A 27,230-nucleotide genomic window follows, 5' to 3' on the forward strand; every position below is an offset into this window, starting at 1 on the left:
TGTATGTAAATACTTTGGAAAAATTTTGTATTTCTTTATGAATATCTTTGTGAATAACTTATAAAAATGAACTCATTTGATTCTCTGCACTTTAAAAATAGGTTTCATTCATCTCTATCAACTCAGAGACAAGTTACTGTGCTGATCTGAATTTTTTGTTTTGTTTTGTTTTGTTTTTTGTCTTTTTCCTTTTTATCTGTACCGGGGATGGAACTCATAACTGCCTGCTTGCAAGGCAGGCGCTTATGCTGCTGAGCTAAACCTCCAGCCCCTGATCTGAATTATTTGCTATTATAACTTTAGGGCTCTTTTCTAATTTAACTGCCTTAGCCATTAGGTTGTCTTTTGTAATGTAACTTTGATGGTGGTCTGTGTCTTTTATTAAGTTAATTTGTAAGAGAGCAACGTTTACTAAATTAAAGGTAGCTGTAGTTTCAGGGTGGAGTTGTTTATTTTTGGTTTTTGTGGCTTCATGAAAGGTTATATCTATGTTATCCCAAACTTTCATATCAAATGTACCAGCTTTGGGGAAGGAAGGGTAGAGCATAGCTATTTGTTGGAGCAGTCTAAAAACTTTTTAAGGTGGTACAGTAATGTTTGCATCTTTCAGTAATTTTATAGTCATTCAACTGAAGTCTTTCTCTTTTGTAGATAATGAATATTTTTGGCCCACAGTTATACTTGGTGATTAGAGTATAAATCACTACTTGTGTCTGAGCAATATAATTAGGAAAATGCTCCACTTACCTTAAAATTCATCACACAGGGTCCCATGAATTTAACCCTTTAAATTCATCACACATGGTTGTCTCCTGGATGATGGCCAGTTCTTGTGAGGTGAATGTTTTGGCCACGTTGAGCGCCAAATATTTTAATCCCAAATATTGTATTCATTCATCCAAGTACTATAATCCTTTTTATAGTCTTCCTCACAATCCAAAAGTTATATTTACAATCCCATTGAGACATTATTGGAATCCCAGCAAGTTAATTCCAATCTACCACCTCCAGTGTAACCCACCTGGAGAGTAAAGACACCAGGGCATATTCCAAGTTAAGGGCAGCCAAGGAGTCATAAATCCAATCCCTGTGAGGATGTGCAGACAAAGGCCTTGATCCTAGGTCCAGAATTTATTATCTTGTGAGGAAGTGGGGTGGCTCAGGGGTGAGTGACAGTGAGGATGGTGGGAACTACATGAGTAATTTGAGCTGGCTAGGTAGGGAGAAAAGTATCTCTACAAAGTGCAGAGATAAGGATATGCAGAATGATCAATGTGCATAATTCAATTGAGGTAGTAATTGAATTGTTTTAGGAGGCTGTTGCTTTGGTTTCTGATATGTAAAGTTTCTGTGCCCTGGAGAGTCATAGCCTCTTTACCCAGAGACTCATACCTAGTGACATTCCTGGAGCTAATGTCTCTAACATCCCAAGGTGCTCATATCTTGTGCTAGGCAAGGAAACAGAAGACTGTCTGATGGCTCTAGAGATTACATATCAGTACCTCCCTTAGCCTTATTTGCAATGCTTAGAGCCAATTAAAGAGAGAAGGAAATACTATAACCAGATCTCTACATATTAGTATAAGGAAATAAGTCTCCATATAATCAAAGTTGTTTTGCAATTGTTTTGCATTTGAGGGGAGTCACTGGAGTGGTCTCCCACAGCTGCTTATTTAAACCTGTTTTTAATTTGCCATAAAATTTATTTTAATCACTAAGAGCCTTTTAGCAGAATACTGTAAGCCTGTCATGCCTAACATGAAAAGTATTGTAAGTATTTCTGGCATAGTAGAAAATAATTAATAAATTAGTTGTTTATTTATATTGTCTTTTAAATTGGAAAGGGAGAATATAGGTTTTAGAAAATTGCATATATGGGGAATATATAAAAATATTTGATATAATATTGGAATTAAAATTATTTCACTAGGAATAAAATGGAAGTAACAGCAATCATAATAGAAGCTTTTGTTAAGTACACAAATAGCATTGCCTAGAAAGTGAATATTTGAGTATGGAGTTGACTAACTTTTTCTAGTTACATATGAGCTGTATTTTTGATTCAAACTTTCTAACTGGTTTCATAAAATAAAATCTTAAAGAAAAAGAAATCGTGCCTTATAATAGGCTAATAAAAGGAAATAACAAAACATGATGAGTTATGTGGCCAAAGTAGTTCCTGTTACGTTTTCTGGGGCAATAGAGAGGCAAAAATAAACAAAAAGAGGCCTTTATTGAGGACTTGGAGAGGCGTGCACAACTTGTAGGGCTGGGCTCCTTCTCTGGCTGGAGGCAAATGGGGCTGAAGATTATGTGACCTCTGGCCAGAGGTAGAGTTTGGGGCTGGCTTGTGAGGAACCCATTGAAATTTTCTTCCTTTAAAGATAAAGGAAAAGGAAGTTGTAATCAGGTTGGTGGGGGGAGGATTAAGAAGTATTCATCTGGGAACTAAGTGTCACTTTTTGTTTTGGCCTTCCACCATATTGGACCACAACTATAACATTCAGTAATTTATACTAGGGCAGAAACTTTTCAGTTCCTAGATTCATTTATCCCCTCTAGACAGAAACTACCATAACAGCTAATGTTAATATATGTTGTGAACATTGCTATAGTTCTAATAACATTAATGCTACTTAATGTACTATGTTCCAGACACTAGCATGTGTTATCTGCAACTATGATTTTACCTCACCTTTTAACACAATCTTATGAATTTGTTACTGGCATGACTTTCATTTTATGGATGAAGCAAAATACATAGTTTGCTCCAAATCATTTGCATGACAAAGAGAAGAGTTGGATTCAGCCTGTAGACTTGTTTTCTGAATTCCTGTGGCTTGGTTCCTTGGCAACCCAGTTCTGCTGAAAATACATCACTTTATTCAAGATTCTGGGGAGTATGAATGGTGGAGAGAAAAAAGCAAAATAGGCTTGATTTACAGTGGTCTTGTAGTAGGTGAAAGGACTAGTAAAGGTAAACATGAAAGCCATAATGAGTAAAAAAATTAAATTTCTTTCACAAGAAACTTGAGAAATTCCTGATTTTAAAGAAATGATTTTAATTATTACTTTGGATTTGTACTGAAGTATTAATGCTAAGACTAGTACCTGCTGTTTGAGTATTTATTAGGCGAAACAGGATCGGTACTACAAAAAAAGATTTCTTTTGCTGTCCAAAGTTAACATCATAACAAAGATTCTAAAGATGTTCACTAGAAATGTCCACTGCTGTTCCTCATATACTTTCCTTGAGATCCAAGGCTTGGCTACTTTATTACCATGAGGCCACTACTTGAGTATCATGAGATTGTTTGGGTTGTTAATCTCAGGTTGGTCAGATCTAAATTTTAAGAAGGAAGGCAAGATTTTGTGGATAAGTAAGGAGTACAATTTGGAAAGGTTGGTATATTTGATTTAAAAAGTGGGCCCCATTTGTTAGGCTGTAGAGTTTCTGACCCCTTTAACCTTGAATAGTTTTCTGTTACCAGAGAAAAAGTACTGATTCCAAGATGGGTAATAGAACTAGACACCAATTTCTTCTCCACATGTCTTTTTCTGGTGCCATTAGACCTTATGACATCTTTTATTTTACTGGTGGTTACAAAATGTTGCAGTGTCCTCCAACTTTGTTCAGTGTTCCTTGACTGATTGGGGTTTATAGTGTGTTCAGTGGGCAAGTGGGTAGGTAACATGGGCCTTTCTGTTGATGGGTTCTGATTGGAGAAGAGAAACTTGCAATATGAAAGTAGGTGGAGGTTGTCACTGATTTTGGTGGATCCACAGCCACAGATCCAACCTGAGGCTTATGTCCCTTAGTACAGATAGACATTTGGAGAGGGGATTGTGAAGACCTGTCCTAATGCTGTGTGGCTGTTGTGTTTGTTATGTGGAGCACGTAGAAGGTTTAAGTTTAAAGGACCAAAAACCATAAAAAAAAATTATACAATTAAAGTGTTCAATGTTTATGGAACAATCCCTTTTTCTCAGTAGGTTATTGCAGGCTGGTGAGAGTAAAACTTAAAGTAGAACATAAAATAAAGTATTAGAAATACATGGAAAATGAATCCTTGGGAGAATCCATGAACCATTGTCAATAATTTGTCGTCTCCTTAGTGAGATTTATGAGTGAGAAAAATCACATTTTCAGAGTTAAAAGTGAACCTTAAAGAAAATGTTTCAATTGCTTGTGCTTAGTTCAGAAAAAAAAAAGAAAGAAAGTAATAAAGACTTAAGTGATACCCAAATTACTTTCTTGTTCTTGGGACAAAGTACCTAACATTCACAAGTTAAAGGAGAACTTTATTTTTTCTCGCAGTTTACAGAGGTTTCAGTCATCCTCAGTTGGCTACAGGTAGGACAGCATGGCGGAGGGGCATGGTAGCAGATAAAAGTTTCCTGACCCAGAGGCTCAAGGGAGGAGCCACCTCTCTAGGCCACACCCACCTGACTTACTAGGATTTACCTCCTTAGGATTTACTTTATCTATAAATTCATCAGTGGACTGACCTACTGATGACTATCCTCCCAACCATCCCATCTCCTCCTCATCTATGAGCCCATGAGGTTTTGGGGTAACATCTAGATATAAACCATAACAGGTGGTATTTTGTTGTAGTTTAAAAATTACTTGGGCTTTTTTAAGAGATTAATCCTGGCTCTCTGGGAGGCTGAGGCAAAAGCGTCTTATATTCCAGTCTTGTTAGAGTATTCTGGTGCAACAGAGAAGCAAAAAGTATAAAATGAACAGGTTTATTGAGGACGTGGGTAGGAGCAAACAACCCTTAGTGGTTGGGCTGTCTCCTTTGATCAGCTATAGAGAGACAGGTTTATATGACCTCTGATTGGAAGTGGCACAAAGGGTGGATATTGATAATGTATGAGGAACTGATTGGAATTCTCTGTGCATGCAAACAGGAAGGGGAGTTGCAATTAGGGCTGAAGAAGAAGCAGGAAATAGTAAGCTTTTCTGCTTTGGCCTTGCACCACATTAGATCACGGCCATAATTATACACTAATTTTTATTAGGGCAAGAACCTTTCAAGCTGCCCCTGAGAAACATGGCAATTTAGTGAGATCCTGTCCAAAAATAAAAATGAGGCAATATAACTTAGTGTGAAGGCCCTGCTTTTCATTCCCAATACCATAAAGATAGAACCTTTGTACTTTTCAAGATATCTTCCCTCAATATTTCTCTTCTTTAGTCTTGTTTTGTTTGAAGCTTAAGTCCCATAGCTTGTTGAAGAAATCAGTGATCTCTCTCCCCTCTGGAATTAGTGGGACTTCTCTTGGTTGTCTCTTCTGATTATTTCTTTGGTTTCTGTCTTTATACTGTAGTCTATTTTATGAGGTGTAGCTTTTTCTAGGTCTAGAGGGCACCCTATGAAAGAATACAAAGCTCTAAAGTTTATAGATTTCAGTTATATCATCTATCAGACTGTTTGAAATATACATTGTTATTTTTATTTATTTATTTTTTTCTGGATGGCTTCTCAAAACCTCACTTGATTTTAGATGGTGTTTTGGGGTAGTGATTTGATTTTGAGGGCTGCACTCCTCAGTGGATTACAGCTGAGTTTGTAACTAAATGTGCTAATAGGAGGTGGGTCCTGGCCAGAAGAGGTGAGTTACTGGGAATACGATCTAAAAGGGCTCACTCCTAGGCTCTTCCCTTTACTCTGAGCTTCCTGGCTGCCTTAAGGAGAGCAGCTTTCCTTGACAGACCCTGCCGCCAGGCCTTTCTGCCTGGAAACCAGCAGACCATGCAGTGAAACTTCTACAAAGTATGAGCCAACATAAAATTCTCCTTGCTTAAATTGTGAGTGTCGGGGATTAGGCTGTTGTGTCTTAGCAAGAAAAGTGATTGACACTTTGTGGACGTATGTTTTTGTAATAAGGATCTTTGTCTATATAATTGGTGAAATAACAGTGTAACTAGGAAACACTCATAGGTCTTTCAAATTTTTTTGCAAAATACATGTTTCTCAGAGTTACCTGATCCTTTTTTCTTTTATAAATTTACTTGGTGGAATGTAATTGCTGATTTGCCATGTCTACATGTAGTAAAGTTTTTTTCTTTTAGTTTATAAAATATACGTGATACATTTTTCTCACATGAAATTGTGCCTGTATTCAGAGATAATCTTTTCTATGACAAAACAAACAATAAATAATTAAAGGCAGGGGTAGAAACAGGAAAAAAATAGCAGTAAGTGACTTTTCAGACAAATACTATTTTTGATTAATTAATTTATTGGAAGAAAATGCTAGTGACTTGTCTGATGGGAGCAGAACAGAAAGAAATAAAAAGCCAACATCCTTTTATCTTTACCAGTCTCCTGTCATGCACAGGCTTTCTTGCTGAAAAAGCTTTTAAAGTCCTCTTAATTATTAAAAGAGAGAGACTTGCAATCTTGAGTAACATATTTTTATATAAAATTTCACATGATGTTAATCTGCTGAGCACTCCACAGTACAGTGTGTGCTAAACTATAACAATAATTAAGAAATTTGTCAGCTGGATCTAATCCAAAAATTACATGCTAGACCTTGTCCAAACTTTCCTGAAACTAATTATCTCAAAAATCTTTTATTAACTTACTGGTCTGGCATTCCTAGTGCTTTGCTGCCCTCCAGATTGATACTTGATAAGTGCATATTTCACCATTGTGGTATGTAGATATTTCCTCTTATGCTCACTCTTTGTTTTATCAGTGATTTAAAGAAGGCTCATTAAGTGTCCTTCAATTGTTTAACTTACTGGCAAGTCAAGAAATTGCAGGGCTTACATGAAATAAAAATATTTCTCCCTTCCAGCTTGCCTTTGATACAAAACTGTAAAAACTAAATGAATTGGAATTGGGGAAGGGAGTGTTTCTGGCCGGGCTTCACATCACAACCCCCAGATGATGGGTAGAAGCTTCTGAGGCTTTGTTGAAAACCAGTCTTTATTTCTTCTTCCTTTTTTCTCTTTTTTTCATTGACACAATTGTATTTACTCATGTATTTTCCATATATCTGATAATGGAATGATAGCCACAGTATATAAAATTTATATAAATATATAATTGATGAAATTGCATATGTTTGTAGAATACAAAGTATGTACTGTTATGGTTTATGTCTAGGTATTGCTCCAAAACCCATATGGTCATAGGTGGAGCTTTTCAGAGAAGGCTGCATCTAGAGCATGTAACTGATTCATGGTACAATTCTAAGATTAAGGGTGAGTGATTAGTGAATCAGTCCCACTGATTGGTTTGGCATTGCCATAACCCTAGTAGACTCAATATGGTATAATGGACAGAGAGAGGCTTGTCTTGGCCCCTTGCTTGCTTTGCTACCTCCTACCCACCGTAAACTTCCTCTTTTGTGATGTTTGTTTGCCATGCCACCCTGCCTTTAAGCCAACTGACTATGGACGGAAATCTCTACAAACTGAGAGCCAAATAAATATTTCCTCCTTTAACTTTGCATATTGGGTATTTTGTCTCAGCAAAGAGAGAGGTAACTAAGACATGTGCATTGTGAAATGATTAAATCAAGATAGTTAACATACCCTTAGCTGCATATAAGGTAATGGAAACATTTATGATCTGTTGTTTTGACAACTTTTGATTATATGTAAATACTAACTATAAATGATATGCCATACATCTGCAAAACTAGTTCATCATAATTGAAACATGGTTCCCTTTAAATAACAATTCTCCAAACCCCTTGGCCACTTCCATTTTACTCTCTGCTTCTACATGGTTTAATTGAAAAATAGTGAGTATTTACATTTTTAAAAGTGTTTTACAGTAAAACCTCTCCTCAAACACATTTATTCCATCATTCTTACCACTGTCTTACCACTATTCTTACCACTATTCCAGAAGCGGTTCTGGAACTCTCCCCTTTCATGTCTTTCGTGGCACTGTCCTAGCTGCCTCAGTGGTCTGAATTAATTTAAAACATTTACTTTTCACTGTCATTTTGATTTAGTAAAGTGCTACAGGTTGTATGGTGCCAGATCTAGTGAATAACATGGATAAGATACACAAGGATACCCTGTGATGTTTTTATAAACTTGCCTTTTTTGCAGTTGGCAGCTGCACTCCCTGTATTGTTTATCACACTTCATAAAGACACTGAACGTTTTTTTCTATACAGATCTGATTATTTATTAAAGGTAAAAAATCATAGAACATGTATTTCTGGAACATAAGGAAATGTTTTGAAGGCTTTTGGTACATATTTAAGAAAACATTCTCATCAGTGATTTTGAATGGGAACTAACTTTTGAGATCTGAAATTATACTTCTAAGCACTTTCAGTTCAGGAGTGGCAAATTTATCTCAGTTAAAGTATAGTAGCAAAAATGAGGGCATGAGAAATAGGGCAGATAAAAATTGCAAAAATGATAACTGTAGAGTAGCGTGTATTGTCTCAAGTAGAGTCTAGGGTTCAGAGGGAATTTGACTGTGTTCTCCATAACCCAGTGAAGGACCTGGGTGTGGTAAGGACAGCTCTTGGATACAAAGAAAAAGCCCAAATGAACTAGGCTCAAGTTTAAAAAGACTGTTAAAATTTTATGTTTTAAACTACTAAGAATTTAAGCACACCTAATACTTTCCAGGGAAACATTAAATGGTCATATTAAATGGTCATATTAATTATGTATGGTCATATTAGTGGTCATATTGATTATGTAAACATTAAATGTTCATATATAATTATTTAAACATAAATTGAATTCATAAAGACTTTCTGGATGTTACTATTAATTTTTTCTCAGTTAAACAGAGAAAAAGTTTAGAAAACGGGGTACTTTCCAGTAGCAACAACCAGTTCTCTAGTTCTCCAGACACTAAGTGTCCAACCATTCAGTTCAATTTTGACATTAAGCACCTGAAATTAGTGTCATACTCCACAGGTTCAAGGGCTCAGTTCAAAAAGATTGCTTTCAGTGTAGATACCTGTTGTAAGTATACTGGAGTTTTCATGTCTTCATTTGTTACACACAGCATATCACTAATACTTTTTCACCTTGGTAAAGCATTTCAGAAAATTGAATTTTTAGTGACTAAGAATAGTCATGTATATGATCAGCATTTTTTACTTAACTACTTGTCCATCTCTGTTTTTAATACTAAAAAAATTCTGTGATAACCATATTGTACACATTCTCTCATCCACTTAAAATTTTCCCTAGATTATTATGTCTAACACATGTAAATTGTGTTACATGGTATTGTTAAGTAACATTGACAAAAAAAGTTTGTATATATTCTACATAAATGTAATTTTCTATCAGACTGGTTCTGATCTCACATTGGTTGAATCTATGCATGTATATATAGAACTTAGAAATTAGAAGTACCTACTATACTTTTAATTATTCATTAATTGTTTTTCTCATTTAGTACATTTTATGAACAAAGCCTTTATAGTAACCCAAAAAAGCCTGGTGGAACCCATAAGAGGCTTTTACTTCCATAGAGATGGTGATAGTAAAACAATTACTCCAAAGGTTCATAATGTTGTTCTCTTAAATATATTTATATTGTAAGACTGTGATACATTGTTGGTTTGAAAAATATATGCTGGGTGGCATATATAAATTTCTAAAAGTGCAGAATCAAAGCAGAGGCACAATGTAAATAATACAGATATTTAAAAGATTGTTTTTTGTATAGATCAGAAAGAGCTAATTAAAATCAGGCAGAGCAAATAAAGGTATAGAAAGGAATGCAGAGTTGGGAAGCAGGGACTCTGAGACTTAGCAGAATGGATTGGAGGAAAGGAAGGGTTTACACTGAAATGGGTGATTCATGTAATGGTTATGATTACCCAGTGGGCTCTTTTCAGAATTTAAGAACCTCAGTTCATCTATTATTTTGTGAATGAGAATTTTAGACAAATGAATCAGTCACACATGTATTTTAAAAGCTTCCTTAATGATTCTGATGTGTATCCTAGTTAGAAACCACTAATGTGTTTTTTCCACTTTAAGAAATCATCAAGTTGCCTAACCTACTATTTTGAATTAAGATTATACTTAATATGCATGTATATGTACTTTTTTCTGCATATTCTTCTCATACAGTTTTCAGATCCTAGGAATTTTATTTTCTGTTACTTAATACCAAGTTGTTTTTTAAACTTACTAATGAGTATTACTCTGCAAAATCAATTTTGAGCAAATAAAATACACTGCCAATGTTTAAAAGACTTTCTGTAACTTGTTTTTCTAATTAAATAATAGGAACCAAAGCCAGGATGGATGTTCAAACATGGCATTTGAGAGCTTCAAAGCTGGCTTTAGCCTTGGCAATTATTCGCTCTAAGCCAGCAGACAAAAGCAGCAGAGAATACACAGAACACCTCGCAACACTGGTGTCTAAGCAGGATTCAAACTGCAGATCAAAAGTTGAAGCCTTGGAAGCTGAAGTTCTGCAGCTGCGTCAAGAAGTTCTTCTGAATAGGATTTGTTCAGGATTGTTTAAGAGTGGTAAGTGATGGAATCAGTTGCAGTATATATTAACTCATTTCATTCCACCTGCACAATTATTTATAAATTTATTATCAAGGCATGAAATGGTTTACTTTCTTTGACAATTAGGCTCCCAGCCCTATAAAGATTTTTGTTTGTTTTACTTCTAGTCGCTCATTAAAATCTTATTGTCACTATCTACTAAATACAGTTACCTTTGGAACAAAGGTAAGAAAAATAAAAGTCATTGTATATAAAAGGGATAATATTTTAACACTGAAAAATCCATTTTAAATTCTCAGCACTCAGCTTTACTGTTTTGCAACAGCATTCACTTTGCAGTCTTAAATCAAGGATTAGCTCTTAAGCAGGCATGCAGTGTGTGATGAAAATCCCAAATCACTTCAGAGTAAAATCTGACCATTAAGTACCTGCCATTCTAGCAAGGAGACTGGAACCGTGAATGAAAGAGCTCTGCTGTTATAATAGAAAGACTGACAAAAATGCAGAGGAGAAGCAGTCGATCCTTGTTGGTTTCTCAAGTTTGGTCCTCAAGGATCTGTCTGCTTGTCGGTGAAATGATTGCAGAGGCAAGAGCATAGGACAGAGAATAGAATGGAGCATACATGTTCCGTGCTGCATATCACCGGCATTACCTTTCAGAGTGACCATGGTACTTTGAGATATAAAATGAGAGCTGTGACATGGCAGAGAGAAAGAGGTGACTGGGGACAGGGGTTCAGGAGAGCTTTCAGGGTCAGCTGCAGGAATATTTTACTGTAGTACTTTTTGCTAAGTTGATCATACCATGACAGTCTTCATTGAACCACTTGTGAGAGTGAAAGAGAAAAATGTAATTACACTGGGAAAAGTGTAATTACACTGGAAAAGCAGGCAAACCAGGACTCAGGAGCAAATTGCAAGTTGCATTACCATTTCAGAGGAGCTAGGGAAGTTTCTTGAAGTGAGCATTGACACTCATTTTTTGATTGGGAAACAATTCTGACAACTTTTTAAAATCATGTTGTGTTCTTTGCATGAAACTCTTTCCCTGTCATCTAATTTACTTTGCATTAGATTTAGACTTCAGATAGTGGCCCAGAACACTAGATAATGCCACTTTTATTTATTCCTCTCATGTGATTTAATGTACCCTAGCCATTATAAATGTGACTCCAACCAACATGACCTTTGTTTCAGCCTTTAAAGGCTCTTTCTTGCCATGGACCTCTTATGCCCTCTTCTCTTACGCCCCTGCCCGATGGCCTCTTTTTTTCCCCCCTGCAACTGTTACTCACTAAGGAGAGGTCTTTGATTTTCACAGCATTTTCTTCAATTCCCATCTTAAAGACTGTTGTACAGTGTGTCAGGGTATACTAGAGGCACAGATTGCAAAGTCAAAGGCTTGGCGCTCACTGCAGAATCTGGTATGACTCTGGATCTGAAACCCACTGTCTGTGCTAGAAACCTGAAGAATTTGAGCTGGAAGTCTGAAGAAACTGGAAAGGAAGATTCAAAGTCAAGACCAGAACTTCTCTAAAGAACCACAAAAAGCTGAATTCCTTCTGCCTTTCCTTTTTATTCCATCTGGGTTGTTGCCACCCCCACATCCAGAGTGGGTCATCTGTTTTCAGTCTGCAGGTTTCAGATCATTCAGACATACCCACAACTCTGCTCCACTAATATGCTAAGAGTTTTTTTTAATTCACTCAAACTGACACCATAATTAACTATCATACACAACAGTTGCTCAATAAATATTTGTTATATAGAAATAGAGGATGTTAACATTACATGGAGAATGTTTTGGCTGTGATAGTAATTGGAGACAAGTAAAGTGGTTTTAAAAGTTTAGCAGTACAGTACTAATACCCATGTAATGATTTGAATATTCCCACTAAAACTCCTGTTAAAATGTGATCTTTAGTTTGAGATTTTTGGAGGTTGGACCTGTAAGGTCTGATTAGATCTATAAGGCATATATTCTTAAATGGATTAATGGGTTAGCGGGTTATCTTGAGAGAGAATCTGTTCTAAAAAGTCAGTTTGATTCTCTCTGTGGTATCCACTCCTCTTGTCATGTAGTTCTCTATTCTGCCTTGGTACTGCGGACTCTGCAGATTCTCCCAACATCAAGAACCATTTCCCTAGATGCAGTCCCTGGACTTTGGGCCTCTGAAACTGTAACATGAAGAAATTTTTATAAATTACCTAGTCTCTGGTATTCAATGATGGCAACAGAAAACTGACTAAAACAGCCCTTATGTAGAATGAGACATTGAACCAAGTTTGTGATAGAATTAAAAAGATAAATGTTTATGAAGGATTTCAGAGTACACACTTCACAGACATTGTGGATAGTTTTAGAGAGTGATTCCAGGGATGTAGATATTTAGGATAATTTACCTCTCTAAAATAGTTTATTAAATAGATTATGAGACTTTGTATGTATGTAGTGAACACAAAAATAAACGCTTATAGTAAAAGTTTTCTAAGTGGAAGCTTATCCCTGGAATATACAGGATCATCTAGAAGGAAGCTAGATGTATGATATGAAATATTAGAATGAGCATGAAATCTACAGGCTATCTATAGATTCAGGAGTTTTTGGCTTTTAAGTACTGGTTGAAGTTAATCCTGTAGTTGAAACTCACAAGGAGATTGAGTTGTGAGGATGGGTGTGGAGGGGTTACCAATTAAAACATTGCAAGAGTGAGAGAGCCAGAGAGGGTATGATCATCCAGGAGTGTGCAAGTTTGTTGCACACATGTTTGTGAAAGCTGTCATTTTCATGTCATTACCATAAGACCTGATGACCTAATACTCAGAGATTACTGAACGCTCTAGCCACATTTTGGTCTCTCTAAAGTCCTTGGTAATGGACTTTTTGAGCATATCCACTGAAGAATGGCCAATCTAGGTAGTTCTTTATTTTCTTTCTGTGAAGTTACAGTGTTAACATAATGGCACAAGTGTAAAAATTTGCAGTAACCCTAAGTTCTGCTGTAAACGTCTCTAGTGTTGAACATGTCATTACCATTGATGGCCTATTAATAAAGTAATATTACGTACATATTAGTTGTTCGTAATGTGAATGGCATAATGTACAGTAAGATAACTTGTTTTCTTTTTATTGGTACCGGGGATCGAACTCACGACTACCTGCTTGCAAGGCAGGCGCTTATGCCGCTGAGCTAAATCCCCAGCCCCGATTACTTGTTTTCTAACTGAACACTTTACTTACAATAAACAATCAAAATTATATAATTAAAATCAGTTTACTTGCAACAGGATTGCAGGTAAAGCATATTAGTGCAGATGTTTGAAAGTAACCCAACTCTCCATATAGTAGGATAATGTTTAAAATGAAGAATATGGGATTGTATTCAAACAAATGAAGTCACTGAAGTAAGTGGGAGACTTGCATGGGAGAAGAGGCAGTAGGATATCAGATTGATGGGAAAATAAAGTAAGAACATAGCAAAGATTGATATTCTTTGGTCTCAGGAAACTCTACACCCAAAAATCAAAACTATATTATATAAATATGTTAATATTATTAAATCTTTCTAGTTGAAATGTATAGGTTTATTTTTACATGTAAAACTATTCTTACATGTTTAGAAACATCAATACCTCAATAAATATTGAATACTTCCTGTCAGACCGAGAGACTGAGTAGTTTATTTTACAGTATCAGCTATCCATTGAAACAACACAGAAATTCAGAATTAAATAAAGCGAAGTTGAAATAGCAAAGTTAACAAATAAGGAAGTATGAAGTGGTTTATACAGCCCTTCAGGAACCTGGCTATTTCTTTATTCTGATTTATTTTTATTATGGCTTTTTCAAAATGAATGTACTTCTTTATTAAGAGATCAGGCTGTACAGAGAAGGAATAAATGCAATTTGATTTTACAATGAAAATATTTTACATATTGCTTTTACTTAAATGTGTACTACTAGTTTGAAGAAGAAGAGGAGAGAAGTAAGAGAAAGGGATAAAGGAAGAGAGGCAGGCAGGCATATTTCTCAAAATCTTTTTGGTGATGTGTGGCAGAGATGTCTTCTAAATGGCAACTCCTTTCGTTGTTTCTGAAACAGTCCAGTTTTAGCTGGGCAGAAATGTATTGATGACTATAACTTAAGCCAGAAAATGCTTGGACCTGTTTTGTCAATTTTAATCTAAGTTTGAAGAAGGTCCTTCTTCTGGCCAGTGAAACATAACAAGGAATCTTTTGAGCTTTTCATCAGGATTTTCTGTTTATGTAAAGAGATAGAGACTAAGGAGAGCAAATAATCTTAAAAACATTTGCCTCAGCCTCTTGTTTCCACAATGGAGTACTTTCACATGATGATATGATGGAATTGTTGTAGCTGTTTTGCAACTATGAGGTTATATTGAAAAGTCAGTGCCAACACACTAAGAAAGGTGGACCTGAAGGATGAGAAGAATCTGGAATAGCCAAATCTGGTCTAAGATTACCTTGTTAGGAATTATTTTTAAAAATCGACAATAGTTTAAGATACAGGTATCTTGTTCCTTAGGTCTGTTGTAGTCTGGGGTTGTGAGGAGAGCAATTAGAATCAGAACACAGAATTTATAATACTATTTATGGATGATTACCCAGATTAAAACACAAGAAAGTGCAGGAAATCTGTCCACAACACTAAAGACCCAGACTATTCAACCAAGGGTCTGGATCCCAGAGCAATGTCCTGCATGAGCCCATGAGAAGGACTCATGCCAGTCTGTTTTATGGATCTATGTTGGGAAGGCCCAAAGGTAAGGACCAAAGCTCCCCCAAAGTGAACCACAGCCATTCTCAGTAAGAAGGTCCCAAGCACCTCTGATGTTAATGGTTGAACTCATATTGGCAAAGTCAACATGATGAACTCCTCCAGGAAAACCAATGGCTAAAAATTGGCTAAAGTATGAAAATAAGAAAAAAAAATAAAAGCAACGCTTAGGAGAACCCACAACACCTTCCTCTTCTTTTCCATGTCTCTGTTAATGCTGGTAACTTTCCTCAGTTGGACCATCTATACTCAACACCATACTGATTTAGTTCAGCTGGTGTTAAGTTGACTAATTTCTGTGTATTCTCTGCTGCTTTTGTCTGCTGGCTTAGAGCGAATAACAACATCCTAATTTACACAATGGAGAAGGGGTGGGTGTAATGAATGAGTGAATGAGAGTGATAGTTTCTGTCTCAAGAATCTTCCTGATCCCTAGCGACAAAATAAAACAGAAAAGCTGTGGTTTTTTTTTTTAAATCTATAATATCTTCCTATTAAAGATGGCCTCATACAGTTGGCAAGGATTTGTTGAGTCCTGAGCAGGTGGGTGAGGGAGAGTAAAAGCGCAGAGTAGAGTCAGGCAGGCAGGTGGTTGTCCTTACCCTAATGGAGAAGGAGAATGTGGTGAGTAGGAATGTTGTATAGAATCTTAATGAGCAGAGTTAGGAGTAATATTTGAATCTGTATATATATAATGGGGAAAACTAGAAGTATCTAGACAGTTGCTATTGTACTTTCACAGTAATTTGCCATTTATAAGAGGAAAGAAAGAGACAGAGTCAAGTATGTGCTTTTCCCCTATAATTTTAAATATTTAATATCTTTGTAAATGATAAGGTACTGTATGGGCAAGCAATTTGTCATACAATATGAAAGTATGAAAATAAGAAAAAAAAGCAAATTAATTTACTGATTTATACGTTTATGTAATAAATATTCATTGAGTAGGGCACTTGTATAGAATACTTGGGATGGAATGGGATTTAATAACAGGATATTGGGTGTTCAGGGACACTCCACTTTACAAGCTCTTTACTTTGTTATATCTGTGGAATCTTAATTCATCTCCTTTCTGATGAGAATGATTGTGCCTGATTTTATCCGAGTTAGACTACATGATTTTATTTTGGTCTTATCATAAATATATTGCATCAGTTTCATTGTAACCTTGCCACTTTCTAGTCTATATTGCAACCCAGTCTCAAGTATTCTCCTTTACTTTAGGATGAAGTACAAAACATTTAAACTTGATTTCATTTTTTAAAGTATTTGATACTCATTTACCTCTCCAGCCCAAACCCTTTCCACTGAATCCCTTCAGATTTTACACTGAGAAACTCTGAATTTCTTTCACTTTCTTGATTACATCTTGTTCTTACTCACCCCCGGGCTTTTACACATAATGTTTCTCTTTGTAGGATATGTTATCCCATTTGTTTTCCCTCAGCTATATATACCTTTTTTCAGATACAGTTTTAATATCTCTTCTACCTTCCATTTACTACCTCCCTACACTGAATTATATTCTCTTGCTACGGACCCTCATAATAGTCTTGTTTTTCATAGCAAATGTGAGCTAACTTACAATTGTTTAAGCAGTTCTCTGTGGGACCTACACTCCATGTTTGCAAGAATTGTCTATTTTCATCATTACTGTACTCTTAAGGTTAGACAATGCCTATCACAGAGAGGTAGTTGGTGAATATCTGTTGAATAAATAAATTTAGACATGGTTTAAATGTTTAGTTGAAACAAAATAGTTGTACACAGACAGAAAGATCTAGTGCCCTGGAGCAGGAGACCCACTAAGGTAAGGTGGTTTTCTTCCCTGTGAGGTAGCGTGTACACATTCAGTGATTTAATCAGATCAGAAGAAATGAAAAATGAATGTTAGAATACTGGTCTCCTGTCTATGGAATGGAAGGTAAATTATTCAAAATAGTTTAATCTGTAGCTGTACAGTTTTGTTTGTTTGTTATTTTTTTTTCTTTGTTTTAGAGCTGAGAATTAAATTCAGAGCCTTTTATGTGCCAAACATACACTACCACTGAGCTACACTTCCAGATTTCTATCAAGTTTGAACATTGTTCTTACATTTAGAATTATACTTAGACGTTTCATCTGTATTTTTAAAATGACCTTCTGTTTATCTGTTTTTTAATCTTAAAATTGTGTAGAAATCTAAATGTGCCATGAAGATTCTGGATTTAATACTTGAGTTTTAGATATCATGAAATTTATTTTTCAGAATAAATTTGATAGTCAGTGAATAAAGTTCAGGTGGAAAGTTTTGGACTTGATTTTAGGCTGGGAAATTGTATAGTATCAATTCCATCATCAGAGCAAGAGAAAGTCAGATAAGTGAGTTACACAGGACTGGCTTGAGAATCATTTCTGATAGTCTTCTGGTGGTGACGGTGATCCTGCTGGTTTGGCAGTAGCAGGTGATTACCAAGGCTGTTTTCTGTCTGTTGCTTTTGTTTGTTTTGGGGTTGCTATTGTTGCTGTTGCTGTTGTTGTTTTCTGCAACTTGCAACAACTTGGGAGGAAAAACTTATGTATGTGTTGGCAGTTGGGAGGGTATAACCAGAAAGGTGACAAGTGCTGGTTTGTTTGGTGGAATAGAGTTAGCAGAAAGAAAAAAAAGTGGAAGATCCAAGAGATGATAACAAAGAAAGCATTGGTGGCTTAGGGCTAAAATCTGGGAGAAAGACCACTCGCTTTGCGCTGGATGAAGGGACCGTGACTCCTTCTCAGAAGCCTGTGAAGGTAGAAGTAGGTGTTCCTTACTGTTTTTGCTGAGATTATTTCTGGCAGCTTTTCAGGAGTCATCTGTTCAAATTTAGCTTCTCGTGTTCCTTTCCCCATAGTCCTTATTTATATGTCTCCTGGTCCCACTGTTTCTTTTTGTCAACAGTCTTTGGGTTTTCATCCTTGCATTTCTTTTTTTCTGCTGCTTCAATTTTGGTGTGAGGAAATATTCCCATTTTGCTCAATCATATACAAAGAAATTATATCACAACCCCTGATTGAAATAATGTGGAAAATTTTATTTATGTTTCCAATGCAAAGCAGAACAAATGAAACCAGGACTACATGTAAACAAAAGAATGGTTGCTGCTAAATCATGAATCATAGCTTCTCCTTTCAGTAAATTAAATGGTTGAAAGAAATGATCAAAAAAGTTTCACGAGCTTCCCTTAAATCTAGTTTCCTTAATATTTTACTCTGTTTACCACAAACCAGAATGTAAAAAATTCTGTTGGAGACACTTGAAAATATGAGAATCTACTGCTGATTCAAACTAGACATGATGAAAAAAATAAATAAATTAGAAAAAAAGAGCACATTAAAAAAAGTAAAAAGAAATGTGTAAAGGAGAGTCAAATAATTTATTCATGATTAAATGGATGGAAAATGTAGTAGAGGTTCCTGTAGAATACGAGAGCAGAGTCCTTCTCTTATTAAGGTAGCAGTGTCATCACATGGGAATCTGTTAGAGGTATAAATCCTCAGATCCTGCCTGATAATGTAATCAGAAACTTCAAGTGTGAGTGAGCCTGGTAAGTGATGCTGGCTGACACTGATTTTTATGAATTACCAGTTTAAACAAATGAAAGCAAAAGCATAATTTCATGAAGTATAATTTAAAAATATTGACAAGAAAAGGGGTCAGTAGAAACCTAAGAACTTCCTGCTCAAAGTGTCTAATTGGAATAAATTGAGAGGTATTTGTAGGCTAGCCTGAGAAAGCTTTCTCAACCCAACTGATAATATCTGACTTCTGTAGTCATAGAACTAGCATTAATTTAGAGCGTGATCCTTAAAAAATACCAAGATAATAAGAGTAAAAATAAATGCCATATACTGCTGTAAATAAATACTGACCTTTTGCATGCAGTAAGAAAGCACAAATTTACTTATAAATAAAATTTCATGTCACACATGTGGAGGTATAAGCAACACACATTACCTTCCAGATCATACCTAGAGCTAAAATAACTAACCTTGAAAGATCTTAAGCAGACTGTGCAGTGAAAGCTCATGTATCACCAAAAGCGGTGCAAAAGCAGTAGAAGACAGTGATTGGGAATGAATCTCTATAGAAAGGCATCCAATGTACATACGATGTTCAGTAGCTCTTCCTTAACTTAGGTGGCAGTATCCATCACGAAGGGGAGTTACAATACTTTTCTTATACTACAGGTAAACAGAAGTCTTTAAATTTCAGTCTCCTGTTTGGAAAATATTATTTACAGAAATCTTTAGATTTAAATTGCTTGAGAGTACCTTCTCCCATTGATACAGTAATTAAATACCTTGGAGAATGCCTCTGCTATGGGGAGGAGTGTACTGTGAAGGAGACCTTCAGTGGTATTGACTGCCCCAGCCAGTGAACAGACTCATCGGTTTGTAACATCAATTTATTTTGTGATAAATGTATGTGATTTTCCTTGTTTTTAGTCACTCTACCTTTTCTTGGATTTGGAGAGAAACATTGCATATGTATTTTTAATACATTCAGGTTATGTTTGCCAGTTTTCATACTTTAAAATAAAATTTTTAAAAAAAGATTATATCCAGAGAAATCTGGTTTTCATGTTTTCAAAATTGAGCTTTAAAAATTTTGCATGACTTTTTCCAATTAATAAGTCACATGAATAATAAAAACTAAGTTTCTTTATGTCTTTCTGTGGTGTTAGATTCATTGAGACCTTATACACAGTACTTTCTAAAAAATGGTTCTGGGTTTATTCTCAAAGAAATTTCTGGGCTCAATTTAGATTATCATGTCTGATTAAGTTTGTACATAAGCAGCAGAAATTGGTTTCATGAAGCAGGGAGGTGTTTTTTATGTAAATTGTAAGACATTCAAAATGTTGATATTTTATGTCAATTTGGTACATTTGGAGGAAGAGTACATGGTAAAAACTTAAATAATGCTCCTGCTCCTTCTACATACTTTCCACAGTATTTAGAGTTTCCTAATTTATCCATAAAACAGAACATGAATAATTTAGACATCTTCCTCATGCCCATTCTCATTCTAACAACAAATACTCCTGGCATTTAGTATAATTTGTCCATTTCTTTCTGTAAAGCAGTATTTTTGACAGAATGGACTTACTCTTTTTTTTTTTTTTTGACTTATTCTTTGACCCAGGTTATACAAATTAGATGGCAGTTTGCCTATTTTGAAATGTGATTTTGTTAATAATTGTTTCAGCTTCTATAATTGCAGGACTTTTCTGCCTGTGTATTTTTATGGACAGTTTGCATATGATTAGTTTTCATAAGTGAACCACAAGGTATCTCTTCATGTTTGCAACTTCCAAGCAAGATCTTAAAGTAGGTCAAGTCTGCCCTGGTAGTCATGCTGTGCATCTATGAAATTCTGATGTCTGTAGGGCCAGAGACACAGTGGGAAGTGGGTTTTGGGAACTGTGTGCTTCTGTAACCAGTACTTTTTATTCCTGAAATTTCTCCTTGAAGAACTTTCCTTTAGTACAAAACTGGCTGTGCGGAGCACAATGAGGGCAAAGTGAGGTCTCATTTATCTTTTTCACTGGGAGTACTGTATCAGCCCAGGCCTTTTGTATCTTCAGGCCTTTGCCAATGATGAGAAGTTTACATAAGTATGAAGAAAACCATAGTTCTATTTGCAAATTCAATTTTTAAAATTTATTTTTATTTTGTGAAAGTCTTCCTAAAGGTCTGCCTCTTCAGTGTTGTTATATATGGGGTTATTCCAGATTGTGACTCTCAACACTGCCCATGCCTTGGAATCTACTTGATGCCAGGCCATACCTGAGACAGATTGTATCAAAATCTGTGTGGGGGTTACACAGACACATCTGCTTTGTTTTTTTTAATTTTTTACAGTCATTAGGTTTTTCACAACTAAGATTGAAAGCACTGGTTTGAAGTGACCATTTCTGTTGTATGTGCATGTGTCACCAGTTTTAAAGTCATTAATTTTAATACTTTCATCTTACTGGAGCATTCTTTGAAGTACTCAATAGTAGTTCATTAGAAAGAATGGAATCATCATTCTGCTCTTTGCTTCTATGAGTTTAGTGCTTTTATATTGCACATGAAGTGAGACCATGCAATATTTATCAGGGACTCAGAGTAGGGAGATGTTGATTAAAGAGCACAAGGTTCAGCTGAGATGAGTAAATTCTGGAAATCCAAGGTACAGCATAATAACTATAATTAATAATTATATATCCTATATCGTATCCATGAAAGTTGAAAGAAAGCAGAACTTAAATGTTCTTACCAAAAAATACTAAGTATATTAGGTAATCAGAATGTTTATTAGTTTGACTTAATCATTTCATAGTATGTACTTACATCATAAAATTATATATTTTATCTTAAATAATGTAAAATTTTTATTCGATAGTTGTATTTTAACCTGAAAAAAATGGAGGACACTAACATAGATCTTTTGGGTCCTTGTCAATTTGTGTATGCAAATGAAATTTCACTGTGCAGTATGAATTCATGGATGATGCTGGTGAGAATGATGGGCTTCTGTGACAACTGGAGGTGTCTGTATGGACATTTAAATATGCTGGTGGCACAGCCAGGCTTACTGTTGGAGTCTTGGTAAGAATTTCATTCTCCTATGTGTGAGTAGTGAGCAACTACACAATTAAAAACAGCATTTATTCAAATCTTTTTTTTTAATCTTCTTTATGGGTCAATAGTAGTAGTAGTCCATCCTCAAATGCACTATTAGAAAGTACATGTTTTGTAGATTGGAGAGTAGTTCAATTTTTGTTCTTCCTTCTGTTTTTGTTCCTTTTATTGTATAGCTTACTTAACATTTTGCAATATCGTTTGAAATGGAACTGCTAATGCTATAGCCATAATTTTTATGATGTTTGATTATTCAGATATTACTAACTCACCAGAAAGTAGTGATTAAAATGCTTGTTCAGAAAGGGGAAAGGGTTATTCTTTCCATCTATTCACAAGGGTGAGTGCCTATTTATCCTAGCTGTGAAATCTTACTCCCTATATATTGAAACCTTCCTTTTAAATACCATATTAGTTGAGGAGGAAATGTCTTCTATTGTATGATTATTGATGACTAAATGTTTAATAAGGAGCTATAGTTTTATAAACATATAAATACTGTGATACAGTTTTTAATTAAAAATTACACCAAAATCTGTGACAGCCTTGTCTTAATTCACAATTTTGTTGTTGTTGTTATTGTTGTTTTTGTGATTTGGTACAGGGGATGGACCCAGAGTTTTCCGTACTATGCTATATCTCAAGCCCTTTTAAAGTTTTTCTCTGTAAGTTTTGGGACAGATCTCTCTAATTGCCTAGGCTGGACCTGAATTTAGTATTTTTACTTCCAAGAAGACTGGAATTACATCAGCCTTCATATCCAGCCCTTATTTCACAAATTCTATTTTAATACTGCTAAAAACTAACTTTCTCAGTAATTTTCAACTGTTAAATTTACTTAATTAGGGTGTTATCTACCAGGTAGTCCTAATAGTACATACTTTTATCTTCATTAATATGTTGTTAGAAGGTAGTAGAACTCAGTTTTTATAGCATGAATATCATGCCTTTATATAAAGCATGTTTGTATAAAGAGGTGAATATTTAAATTAAAAATATCTATTACATAAAAGACATAGTCTCATTAATCCTAAAAACACTCTCTCTCGCATCAAACAATTTATTCCATTATTCTTGCTGCTTTCTGAAGCTGTTCTAGATGTCTTCTTTCATGACTGTCTTTTAAAAGTTATGATCAAATGTATGGTAAATGCTGAGTGCCATCCAACAGAAAGGCAGGCTTATAAAACATATTATGCTATATCCTTACCTACCTCCTTCACTGGACCTTCTATCTTGCTACATGTGGCTCTTCCTCAAACTCAAAATGATTAGGAAAGATAAATGTTTTGAATATATTCAGGACATTGAAATAATCACAACACTGCATCCTTTCAAGACATTGAAATAGCCTCAACACTTCACCCATAGACACTCGAGCAAAAGAACTTCTAGAACTGGTTCAGAAGGCGCTAAGAATGATGGAATAAGGGTGTTTCAAGTGAAGAGGTGTATTTTAAGGGTGATTAATGGCAATGCATTTTTTACTATAATAAATCTTTTAGATTTAAACACTCACTTTGTTTTTCAATCCTATCTCATATGCTTACCAGAACCTGTCTAAGAAGTAAATAAAAGTGATGTGATTATAACATCCATTCTGATACATAATTTGAATAAAGTGCAGTTCTTAGGACAGCACACAATGCTTAGTATGTGACCCTTGCACATACTAATGAAAGATTATCATTTATGTTTAGCAACTAGTAGGAGTTCACTGCTTATTTTAGGAATGAACATGAAAAATAAAAGAAAGAATCAATAAAGGAGGAAGAGGCGTTGGGGCAGATGGGTTACTGATGACAAATTTTAGAGGCAAGATGCTTATCAGAAAGAGCATATGTTTGAAGTTAGAAGAATTTGGGTTGAATTTTAGCTCCAGTAACATTCACTACAGTCTTTGGAGAAAGTCAGTTACCTCTCACTATAAACACACTCTCCTCTCAAAATGAGAATAACAGTGATGTGGATGATGACAAACAATTAGAGGTTTAATTGGTAATACTTGGGAGGATAATTCCTTCATGCAGACAGCAATAAACATTTGTCTCCTTGCTCCTTGTCCTTGATAGTCTTATAGGAATTGTCTTTGATTTCTTAGCAACCTAAGTGGGGATTTTGGGGGGGATTGAAAACTTTATTGTTTAGTTTGTCTTGAAAATATCTGGATCTAGTGGAAGGATAGTATGTGAATTTTCTCCTACTAGTGAAATTGAAAGGTGAGCATCATTTTTACATCTTGAGTTCTGGCCTGGAAGCAGAAGTAGGAAGATCTTCCATATGCTAAATGTTTGGTGGGTTGATTCTGTTGTGAATCAGTTGTTATTCTGCTCTGTTATTCCACCTCTGTTTGTTATAAAAACTTCTAACCTTATTTTTATTCTTTTTTTCCCCCAAATTGCTCTCTCGTGTAGTGTTCAAGCTTCTTCCTCTTCAACAACAATCTCTTCTGTTTCTCTTTATAAAACATAGTGTCTCTTTGTTTCAGGAGCCCTTTATAATATGTTGTCTGTCACCCTCTTTTGCCTCTGCAATTTTTTCTCAAAACACAGTTAAAATCGTATTTTCAGTAGTGAATAGATTTCCATTGTTTAAGAGTAGATTCCATTAAAGGTCTTATTCATCAGGACCAGAAAACTCTTTACTCTCTGCATTCCTTCTGCTCAGCCTCCTTCGGCTCCTCCTCTCTGCACGCTCCTTCCTACAGGAAAGACCTCCCTGAGAAAGCTCAGTAGTCCTTTAACTCTTACACAGTATCATCTCTTACTTGCTGTGCCTATTGTGAACTAATTCTTCTGTGGGCTTAGGAGCATGTCTCCTGTATTTCTGTTTGACAGGAGTTTTTGTGTTATAGTAGACTTTGCTGTTGTCTTGCTTTTTTTCTGAGTTTCTTGATAGTAGGAGGCCATGTGTTATTTATTTTTTTTTTATTTTTGTCTTTTTCGTTTTTATCGGTACCAGGGATCGAACTCACGACTGCCTGCTTGCAAGGCAGTGCTTATGCCGCTGAGTTAAACCCCCAGCCCCAAGGCCATGTATTATTAAACTTTAAGTTTTCTTAACCCTTCTAATGCTTTCATGTTGTACCACATAACATGAATTTGATTAATTAAATTGAAGATAGTTTAAGCTATGTGAAATCACGTATTCTGATGAGGCAGCATATATTGAGTTCGGCTTATCTTCTCCCTGAATATACGTGTTAATCTGATTTTTAATAGTAAGTAATTATGCTGCTCTATTGATTAAGTTTATTTAATTTCCTAGACCAGTGATTTTTACAGTGAGTAGTAGATGCATGAAACATAATATTGAAGCTGTGAAGTACTAGTTTTAAATTCATCCTGTGGGTTATGAAAACCAGAACTCCGGAATAGGCTTTATTTTCAGAATCATCACAATCGTGAAAATCAGTGGAAATGAGCTCTGCTTGGTTAGCATAAAACCGTCTGCAGGAAATTGATTTTAGCTCTCCTTTTGCTACTCACAGAATATATTTTAATCATAACAGTGCAGTGATTGACTACTGACACCTTTTGACTGATCCTTGTTCAGAATTAAGAGTATATTTTGTTTTGTCCCCTAGTACAGGAAGAGAGACTGCAAAATCAAGTATATGAGTTTTGGCTGTATCCATAAATGTCTTTGGAGTTGTCATCCGTAGCTTTTCTGTAAGGGCAACTATGCTTTTAAAAACTGTTAACTATGGAAATATATGTAACCCTAGACTGCAGTGTATGAATAAACCTGGTCTTCAGTTCAAGCTCATAATTTATTCAAATGCCTGTGTCATATTTTTGTGGTTTAGATCTAAATGTCTCCCAAAGACCATGTTTGAAGTCTTAGTCACCAGTCTGTGGCAGTATTGAGAGGTACTTCTGCTTTTAATATTTAAGGCCTAGTGGAAGGAAATTGGATTATTGAAGGTATGCCCTTAAAGATGATATTAAGGTCCTTCCTTTCTTGTTTTTGTTATTTTTTTTTTTGTTTGCTTATTTGCTTGCTTGTGTGTTTGCTTTCTGGCCATCATAAGGTGAACAGCTTTTCTGAGCCAGGCTCTATCTGCTATTAGATTATGTCTTAACACAGGCTTCAAGGGCTGAAGCTGCCCAGCCACAGCCATAAACTGAAACTTCTGAAACCATGAGCTGAAATAAATCTTTCCTTCTTATAAATAGATTTATTTCAGGTATTTGTCACAGTGACAGAAAGCTGACACTCATATGATAAGCTTTGTCTCATTTTTGAAATACATTATTCCATGATGATAATATAAGTATCTGCTTCCTAGATTGACGAGTTATAATATTTTCCTTTCTGGATTGTCTATGATTATTCTAATCCTTGCAAATGGTTTTGTGAGTTTTCAGAGAAGAATAATTTATGAAATTCCATAATGAAATGATCACTTGAACTTTCAATAAAACTTTTTTTATAATGTCATTAAAACATTTAGCAGAAATTGCCAAGCACTTAGCTCAAGTCTGGGGCCATACTAAGATAAAGTTGTATGTCTGATATCATGCTTTGTCTTTTGATGTTACAGGCAAAGTCACAAGAGATGGGTAGATATAAAAGTAGAGGAATCTAGTCTGAACTGGAAGGAAAAAGAGGGCTATTAGAGGAAGAACATTTAAATTAAAATCTGAAGAATGAACATCAGTCAGTATAGATGAATTTTGGATGATTAGAAAGTGATCTATGTGGAGAAAAAAGGATCGTTGGTAAATACGCTAAAGACTTGTTTTTAATTTTGGCTACTTCACTTGAGAATTACCGGAAGAGCTTGAAGAAAATTCAGCCCTTAAAATCCACTCTGAGTCTGTAGATATTTAAAGCTCATATTGAAATATGTTAGCAGTTGAGTGGCACACACAATATGAATGGGACAGATTGGTAAAGGTGAAACTACATGTTCTGATACTGGTTAAAAGGACATTGTAGAATTTCTGGGAATAAGTAAGCAGTACGTTGTCAGCTTCTCCGAGATTTAGAATATAGACACTGCACATAACAGCTTGCAGAAAAAAAGAGGATAGTTCCATGGGATTCATGAAACATTTGGAAGGAGAATTGGAACTCATGGGAATGTGATGAGACAGACCTTAATACAGAAAGAGATGGCAAACTGCACTTTCTTAACTGACTCCCAGATTGCAGCAACAGGGGAAAGGCTTGAATCTGCAGACACAGTAGAGGCCAGCAACCTCAGAGGCCTCTACAGGGAGAGACTCCAGAGGACTCTACTGGTAAATGTACCAGTAGAATGAAGTGGTAGAAGCTGTGAGCTGCTATGACTGGTGA

General features: G+C 35.4%; 1 protein-coding gene across 1 annotated transcript in view; it reads left to right on the forward strand.

Annotated features, from left to right (window-relative positions):
* Mei4 (meiotic double-stranded break formation protein 4) overlaps positions 1 to 27,230 on the forward strand; it is a 176,075-nt gene that overhangs the window by 21,065 nt on the left and 127,780 nt on the right. Inside the window, exon 2 of the mRNA XM_063226928.1 lies at positions 10,250 to 10,495. Coding sequence (XP_063082998.1) covers positions 10,264 to 10,495 — 232 coding nt within the window. The 5' untranslated portion in view covers positions 10,250 to 10,263. The remainder of the gene's footprint in view (positions 1 to 10,249; positions 10,496 to 27,230) is intronic.

The sequence above is a fragment of the Cavia porcellus genome, unplaced genomic scaffold (genome assembly GCF_034190915.1).
Source record: "Cavia porcellus strain 051 isolate PalLab524CR breed Dunkin Hartley unplaced genomic scaffold, mCavPor4.1 scaffold_16, whole genome shotgun sequence".
Classification (NCBI taxonomy): Eukaryota; Metazoa; Chordata; class Mammalia; order Rodentia; family Caviidae; genus Cavia; species Cavia porcellus.